At 41.8% G+C, this 8,665-nt stretch overlaps 1 protein-coding gene across 1 annotated transcript; it reads right to left on the bottom strand.

The window, feature by feature from the left end:
* Positions 1 to 3,591: 3,591 nt before the first annotated feature.
* LOC115681835 (potassium transporter 5-like) lies at positions 3,592 to 8,295 on the bottom strand. Its single transcript, XM_030605914.2, has 9 exons — positions 8,083 to 8,295; positions 7,600 to 7,822; positions 7,174 to 7,422; positions 6,703 to 6,741; positions 6,311 to 6,571; positions 6,177 to 6,229; positions 5,755 to 5,869; positions 5,276 to 5,530; positions 3,592 to 4,911 (listed from the first exon to the last, which is right to left on the bottom strand). The coding sequence occupies exons 1-9, from the start codon at positions 8,257 to 8,259 to the stop codon at positions 3,842 to 3,844; spliced, it is 2,442 nt and encodes an 813-aa protein (XP_030461774.1). The 5' UTR covers positions 8,260 to 8,295; the 3' UTR covers positions 3,592 to 3,841.
* Positions 8,296 to 8,665: the final 370 nt, after the last annotated feature.

The raw sequence follows: 8,665 nt of genomic DNA, 5'->3' as shown, positions 1-8,665 counted from the left end.
TTTTCCTATAATATCTCGATTGACAAAATCAATTAGTCCTCAGTCTATGTAATTAGAATCGGAATCTCGAGACAAATCATATATTTCTCCAACAAAATCCATTTTAAACCATCTTTTAGGAAAACGGCCCCACTTGATGCGGTCATTTGAAATTGTTTTTTATAAGTTAATTAACTATGATTGCTTTAGCTAAACTCTAGGGATCTAATGTGCTGTCCCCAATAATCGTGGTGTGTCCAGGAAAAAATGTTTTTTTCTCCTTTTCTTTTTCATTGTTTTGATAATTAAATGACATTGACATATGTATACGTTGTATCTTCATTTGTGGTTTCATAAGGGAGAACATTCCATTATTTATTTTAATAGCATAAATTATACGTAACTAAAAAGCTTTCACTACTTTGAGTTGTGCAGCCGCTTACTCCAAATATTTCAAACTATCACACTATAACAAAGTATACCTTTAATATTTGCGGTACGGTTGTTTCACCCTAAGTTTTTTTTTTTTTTTTTATAACCCAGGAACCCCCCGCACGGCTGACAGCCGGACGGGTAAACCTGGGGTGACGCTAGCGCAGGACCCACCACCACGGCGCCACACTTAAGAATCCCTAACGACTACGCTGGGGTTCGAACTCTGATCCCTTCGTGGGGGGACAAGAGCGCAAGCCAACGCAGCCACTGCGGGCAGTGCCACTCAACCTTTTGTCACTTTACGAGACACGAGTTTCAAGTCGAGGCATTCTCAACAATATAAAATACAATCCGTCAATTTTCTAATAACTTAATTTTTTATTTTGTATAGCGAGTCAGGTGGTGTCCAAGTTTGCTTTCGCGCACATCAACTAGTCCACCTCCTCCGGAGATATTAAGGGCGCACTTCTTTACGTCGATTTGGTACATTTAGGATTTTACTCATGGAATGCTATCAACAAGGACTTGGATAAAAAAAAATCATAAGAAGGAGCAAACTCCCTTGCTATCTAGGTCAAAATCTCGTTTGTTCTTAAGACAAAACTAATTACACGTGTAAATGCTCCATTAGCAAAATAAGAAATGCCCATGTGTAATTAGCAAAATTCGAAATGCCCCACGTTGGTAATCATGAAACCCATTTCCTTTGTCTTCAATGCTACAAACCATTCAAGTTTCAATTGGAGACCTTAGAGGACATTCCTATTTTTAATAGCATAAGCTTTTTTTTTCTTATAACGGATCAAATACTGTCCGAGTCTGCTTTTGCATACCTCGACTATTCCGCTTCCCCAAGGGATCTAAAGGCCACGATCCCCTACGTCAGTTTGGTGCATTTGAGATTCTACTCATGGAGTGCCCTCTCACTTTACTTTGGTGCATTCAGTATGGATTGCCCTTAATAGGACTTGAACATATGACCATAAAGATGAGTCAATAGGATAATCGAGAAGCCTCACGTTGGTAATCGTTCACGGAATCATATTAACTGTCTTGAGTGGCTCTTCTGAACAAAAAGAAAACAAAAGGGCCCTTAAACAGCTGTCCGGGTCCCGATATGGTAACATAGTTTTGTCAATGCTACAAAACCATTCAGATTCAATTGAATACGTCGGTCAATCTAGTCTGACTTCATGAAAGGGATATCTGAGAGATACATCTCAAAAATTTCTTCCTAATGCCGTGCATCTACTTCCTATGTTACTCCAATTGCCTACTCTTTCTAACATACTTGTGACACCAGGGTTCTACTCCCAAAAGGAATTGAGGGTGACCTTCACATAAAAGAAAAATCCCAGATGACAATAATATCATTTTTGTAAAGTTATGTGACCAATGATCGATCCATATTCAAGCATTTGGTTTCAATGTGACAAATTTTGTATTTAAATCGCACCATCTCTAGTCAGAGTAATCCTTGAGATCGCTCTTGTCTTCTTATTATGGAGTCTTGTCTAATGGTAGTTGATCTGACTATTTACATGGATAAGTGAGGGGTGTGGATTAGTGTAGCCGAATACATATGGTGTGTCACAATATTGTCTTGTAATCTAATTTCCTAAACCAATCATTATTTCTTTGACAAGGCTCAAGATTATTCAAAGAGATAAATTACTCAAAACTGAATAAATCTTCCCCGAATTGAGAACTTCGTCAAAACCCAAAATGGGAAGAGGGGTTGGGCAGTGCGTGCGGATGACAATTGACCGAGAAAAGTAGATTTGATTATTATAAACGTTTGATAGCGAGCTTCACTATAAAACTTGCATTATCCCTAGATAGTCGTAGCAATTATTGTGGGTTTTAAATTAGAGTTATACAAGTGCACATTGAGGATCATCAATCACGCTTCCAAAGTCAATCTCCGTAAGCAATTTTGGACAGGCGAGTTGGAATTCTAAAAATTCGAGGGACAAGGATGGATCGTCATATGCTAAGCCTCGTTGACTTTTAGGCAAATTGAAAGGGTCATGTCATGTGGTGCCTTGTCCATTTGCACTTAAATTAAAGTATCTATATTGAAGTATACAGTCGTTTTAGTTGAAAGAGGAAAAAAAAAAAACCTAGATGGTCTTCTTGGTTTCCAAATAATACCCTTCCCGCGAATTATCACTTCAATTGAGTGATGATTAATATTACACAAAAACAAAGTTGGTTGAATTGAAACAGTACTTCATAATAATGAAAGACCAGAAGAAGGAATGCCCATCTTAATTTAAGTATTAAACAGTTCGAATTGGAAAGTCTATCCTTGACAGTCGTAAAAAAGTAGTAAGCTACCCGTGCTTGCACGTGTTTCAATTTACTCGCTTTTTCTTAAGGTCTTGCTTTTTCTACTTCTCTTTTAACTTAAACATTCCCTTTCACAACACTTTGACCATATTACTCCTTGTGTGGCCTACCGATTAGCCTGCTTCAATGGTCAGAGTGACCTTCCTTCTTTTTTCGGGAAAATTGTCTAAAAAGTCACGAACATATTATTGTACTTTTGTTAATTCAGTCATAAATATTTTAATTGGGTTAATTGAGTCCTAAATATTTTCACGTTTTGCCAATTGAGTCAATCATGCCAATTTTGGTCGGAAATTACTGATGTGGATGCTAGTTATCCTAGGTGGCACGGCCGGCGTTAACGTAAATAATTTTTAATAATATTTTAATATTTATTTTGAATTTTTTTTGAATTTTTAAAATTTTCTTTTCTTTTTCCCTTATTTCTTTTCTTTACTTTTCCTTTTTTAGTTTTTCTTTTGTTTTCCTTTTCTCTTCTTTTCACTTTTTCTCTTTTCTTTTTTCTTTTTCCCTTTGTCCCTCCACCGGCCATCACTGAGCCTCGTCGATGGCTGACAAAGGTCACTGGCCTTAGGCAAGGGCCGCCCTTGCCGACCTTGAGCAAAGGACACCCGCACCTGGCCTGGCGAGGGTCACCCTCGTCTAGGCAGGCGTGGGCAACATTCACCTTCCCCGATCTGGCAAAGGGCAGCCCTTGCCCAATCTGATGAGGGTGGTCCTCACTCACGGGTTCAAAATCAAGACATGTTCTAACAACACTCAAGCTTGGCCTGCCGACTAAGTATGTTGGATCAACGGGCTCGAAACAATAATGGATATCATTGGTTCACTAATTGAATTTTCTTGTTGAATGCAAAGAAAAAGGTAAAGTACAACTACAAGGCGAGAACATTCATTAATAGACGCACAAAAGGTACATAACAAAATATGTTTTGTGTTAGAGAAAGCCATTGGTGATGAAACATGAACATTACGTTTCTTCAACTTGTGCTCTCACTCCAAACATGCATTCAGCAACTTTCCCATTAAAAGTCGCGACATTATATTTGACCACAAGCAGTGTTCTCTTTTCCATTCATATCTCATATGTCATGCCAACCCTCACAAGCCTATGCCTTGGGATCGCCATAATTTTCTCGCCTTGCCTGAAATTTTTCCTGAGAAAAGTGTAGACGTAGTTGACAATGATCTTCTTGAACACGGACGAGTTCGGCTTGGCAACCACCTCAGCTTCCCCGAGGAGGTACACCACACCCCTCTCCATTGCTCTCTGCACGAATTGCATCTCCTCTTCAGCCGCTGGGATTGGACTAAACACAGTTCGATTGGAAGAATTCGTCGACGTGACCGCGTTAAATGATTGGATAGAATTGGAAGAGAGATTGGACGGGTTTGGCTGCGGCAGCGACTCCTCCATTTGGACGGTTGATCCGTTGGCCTGTCCAACTTCCGCTAGCAATGTCGACTGGGGTACGCTGTTGTTGGCCGTCTCATCCTTTCGGTTGGGATCATTGTTCGCAGCCTCAAGCAAGAAGTACTCATGCCGGATGAATTCCTTCAAGTTGTCCACCAATTGGCGCTCAAACTCGTGCGGCTCCTCAATCTTGTCCTTGTATCCATACCGCACAACGCAGCGGAACATCCTGAAGCCCCTTGGTTCGACCTGCCTGAACAAGAACCGCTCCTCGAGCGCGACCTTGCTGATCGGGAGGTTCTTGATTGAGACGAGGACTAGAACCGAATGGATAGACGGAATATTTCCCACAAAATGCGATAATATTGGAGGAATGCCCTGCACAAGCTCAGAGTAGAGGAGGGCGACCCCGGGGACCCGGTTGATGCTTCGGTTCGCAGCGAGATCTTTAATGAACTGGGCCGAGACCTTGTTCTTGAGCTCGTACATGTACCGTTGCTTGTGGACATAGTGCCAGATGATCATGACGGTCATGAGGACGGCGGCGAACACGAGCGGCAGGAAACCACCCTGCTTGAACTTGTAGTAGACCGACGAGACATAGAGCAATTCGATCGAGCCGAAGACGGAGAAGAAGAGCACGATCCACCATATGCTCGTCTTCCATATCACGAGCATGATGAGAGTGAGCAAGCAAGTCGTGATCAACATGACACTCACCACAGCAATTCCTGCAACCAAACATTCATGAGACAAACTAGATAATAAAAGCCACCAAATTAGGTCCAAATTAATATAACGTTATTAGAAGTCTCGAATGGAAATGAAGGCTCCGTTTGTTTCGCAGAAAATGAGTAACTTGTAAATATTTTTCTTAAAATGATCGTTTGTATTACTTACAAAAAATGAACGAACGAACGAAAAATATTTTCACTAGTGACGTAATTGTTTAGATATAAATTGTTGTCGGCAGTAAAACATTTTTCAATGATCAATTATTTTTTAAATATATATTCCAAATTATTCATTTTCCACGAAATAAACGGAGCCGAAATCATATTAATTTTTCAACGGAGCCATGCGTTTTGGACTTACCATACGCATTGCCGATGTTGGTTGTGGTCTTGAAGGCGAGAGTGACCAAGACGCAGGCGATCATGAGCATGTAGTTCACCTCCGGTATGTAAACCTGCCCCTCGTACTTGGCCGATGTGTGAACCACCTTGACCCTCGGGAAGCAGCCCAAGCTCAGCGACTGCGAGACGATGGCGAACGCCCCCGAGATCATTGCCTGGCTTGCGATGATCGCTGCGGCGACCGCCACCACGAATGTCGGCCAGTAAATGGGTCCTGCTCATCAATCAACAGTAGTCACGAAACATTGTCAAACATAGGCTCGTTTATACTGCGGGCGGGACGCCTTATAAACTTTTGCGGGCTCATCGCAAGACATCACGCATGATGGGTCAATTTTGTAAGTCTCGATCATGGCAATCATACTAATTATTTTTTTATTGGCTAGACTATATCTATTATGAAATGTGCATAAACTGCGGTATTTCAATTTTACATACCTGGGATTGAGTCATAGAAAGTGTTGGCAACATGATCAGCGTGCTTCATGAGATAAGCTGCTTGTCCACTATATGCGGTCAAAAGTGCAGGAAATACGAGGAAAGAGAAGCTGATCTGCATGAATTGTACACCCAAATAATCAAACTCGACCATGGGAACACTATGACATATATTTAGTGCACAGGACACAAATACATCACCTCACGATCGTCGAAATAAGAAAAGATTCAGTTGAAACTGATGTGGTTCATTAAAAAGAGAGAACTAAATTCAGAAATTTTGTGCTTTTGTATTCTCCTCAATGGACGGAGTCATGAAGACAGATAATGAACAAAACAAAATTGATTAAAATATTCCTAAAGAAGTCAAGAAGAAACTCCTTCTGTTGAAAGTTAAGGCGAAGGAAATCGTATCTACTTACTTGGATTGCTCGAACATTGAAATGACCCAGATCAGCAAACATGGCCTCAGTGCCTGATTTCAATTGAACCATCCATATCAATGAGCTTAAAACTTTTTACCCAAGAAAACACACACAAGCATACACACACAAACCTGTAATGCAGAGGAAGATGCCGCCGAGCGAGATCCAGGCTTGCTTGCCGTTGCGTTTGAAGTAGTCGACGATGTACTTAGGGTTGAAGGCACGCAACACACCGATGTCGTACTTGAACAGGTTGAAGAGCCCGATCCCGCTAATGAACAGGAACCAGAGTAAGATGATGGGCGCAAAAGAGAACCCGACGCGATCCGTCCCGAACCTCTGGACGCAGAAAAGGGCTATCAGGATCGCCACCGATATCCACACCACAGCATCTGCATGTCCATACATAAATATACGTTTATCGATGAGTTAATATTGGCGTGACAAAAAGAAGAGAGTTGTATATGGATTTTAGAAGCAAATTTGTATATTCTATTTGCTAATAACGAAGCACTGTATTTACCTTTCCCAAGTGACTTGATCCCGCTCACTGCTGAAAGAACTGCAGGAACCCAAAAGAAAGAAAAAAGGACCAGAGAGCTTATCTTAGCTTTCAAGATACACAAAATATGTGCAGTACCAAAAGAAGAAACAATTAAGACAGTTTCTCCTTCAAAAGGAGGAAGCGGACTCTGTGGACTGTTGTTCTAACACGACGTTTGTGAAATTATTGGTTTTCACCATGTCGAAGTCTCTTATCATAACATTGTCAAAAGAAGTCCCTATCGTGTTATGCACCTTTAGGAATCCTTGATATCATTTTTCAAATGATTTCGAAATATATCGACTGAAATTTCATTTAACTGTGAGGACATGAAAACGAAAAATTGCCAAACATCTGTTGTGCTGTGCATAAATTGTGCATGGGTAACGAGAAAGAATTCTTTGAAAGGGTTTTAATAAAGAAATAGCAAGAAAGGATAGCGATCTAAACCTGAAATAGATGGAGTGAGAACACCGTCGCCGATGACCATCGAAGTGCCCATGATGGTAACAAGAAAAAGCAAGATCCGGGCGCTCTTGCTGTTCTCGAGCATATACTTGATCTTCTGAGCCCGTCGCAGCGGGTTCGACGGAGTGTCAAGCTTGTAGTTCGAAACTTCTCGGTCCTCCGGCTGCTGATTCGGGATCAGGCTCACCTTCGCGTACCGGCATATCAGCGAGTACAATGCGAACGTCCCTCCTGCACGCGAGCACGAGACGCACTAGTTAGAATTACGAAAATAAGTCATCGGTCGCCAACAAAGAAAATGAAATAGCTAAATAAAAATAATGGCATCTGAACCTACAAAAAATGGTCATGTACAATATGCTGATAATCCTAGCATGTGAAGCACAATAGATCTCTATATGTGCGTACCGTCGCCATTGTCATTGGCCAAGAGGACGATGAAGACATATTTGAGCATGGGGAGGAGAGCAATCGTGTAGATAATTAGCGACAAAACCCCAATAACATCCTGAGTGTCCTTAATTCCCTCCGTGAATGTACTCGAGTACACGTAGAGTGGAGATGTTCCTATGTCACCGTACACCACTCCTATGCTCTGAAATGCCAAACTTAACGTCCTTTGCCAATTCACCTGTAAACAACTCATATCAGCAATTTAATCGCGAAAACAAAAAACTCAGTTATTTGGGGGACACGTATCATTTCCGAGAGTCTTCTCACTGTTTTTCTATATTCCCATATGATTCGACGATCGTTCTAAAGTTGGTTCTGGCGAAACTGACGAAAGCAACTCTATGGGATGTTTCCTTGAAACCCACTAACATCAAATTCAGAAAATGGAATTGATTAGCCAAAGAAAAACATTTTCCGCACAAAATCGGCAAGAAGCACCTCAGAGGAGTGGGCGTGAGACATGGAGACTCGACCCGCCTCCAGGTTGAGAGAGTCGACGCGGCGCAGCCTCGTCCACGAGACCTTCCGCTCCTTCAGCTTCTCCACCTCTCTCGCTTCCGTCGCGATCTCCACTCCTTCTTCTTCCTCCATCGCGGCCACCTTCCTCTCCGCCATCGCTTCTCCTCGCCGGCCTTTCACCCCCACCTGTTTCTTTCCTTAATGTGAAGTGACGACCCCGCTCTTTATAGGGGGCTCGGGAGTCGAGACGCTTTAATTGAAGATTCTGCTGGCCAAATCGTGCGAAGTGGTCAATGTTAGAAAACGAGGGTGATCATGGAGGTTTGTTTTTTTCCGAAAATTTGACATTGTGTATGCGAGACGTGTCCATTTCGCGTGTACGATGATTTCTTTTTCGAGGGGACGAAGGTTTCATTGGTCGGATTCGGTAAGTCGCACGCCTTTGTCGCTTTCCTCGGAAGCTAGTGGAGATAAATTTCCGTAGTTCTAGTTTTCCATGAGCCACCTCTCTTGGTCTTAACTTATTTTCATCCTTTAAATTTGAGAGGCTGTTTTTTCAATG

The sequence above is a fragment of the Syzygium oleosum genome, unplaced genomic scaffold (genome assembly GCF_021117445.2).
Source record: "Syzygium oleosum isolate NSW1041296 unplaced genomic scaffold, Sole_v2.1 Sole_v2.02, whole genome shotgun sequence".
Taxonomy (NCBI): domain Eukaryota; kingdom Viridiplantae; phylum Streptophyta; class Magnoliopsida; order Myrtales; family Myrtaceae; genus Syzygium; species Syzygium oleosum.
Note: the sequence above shows the minus strand (reverse complement) of the source record. Positions and strands in the feature narration are given on the sequence as shown.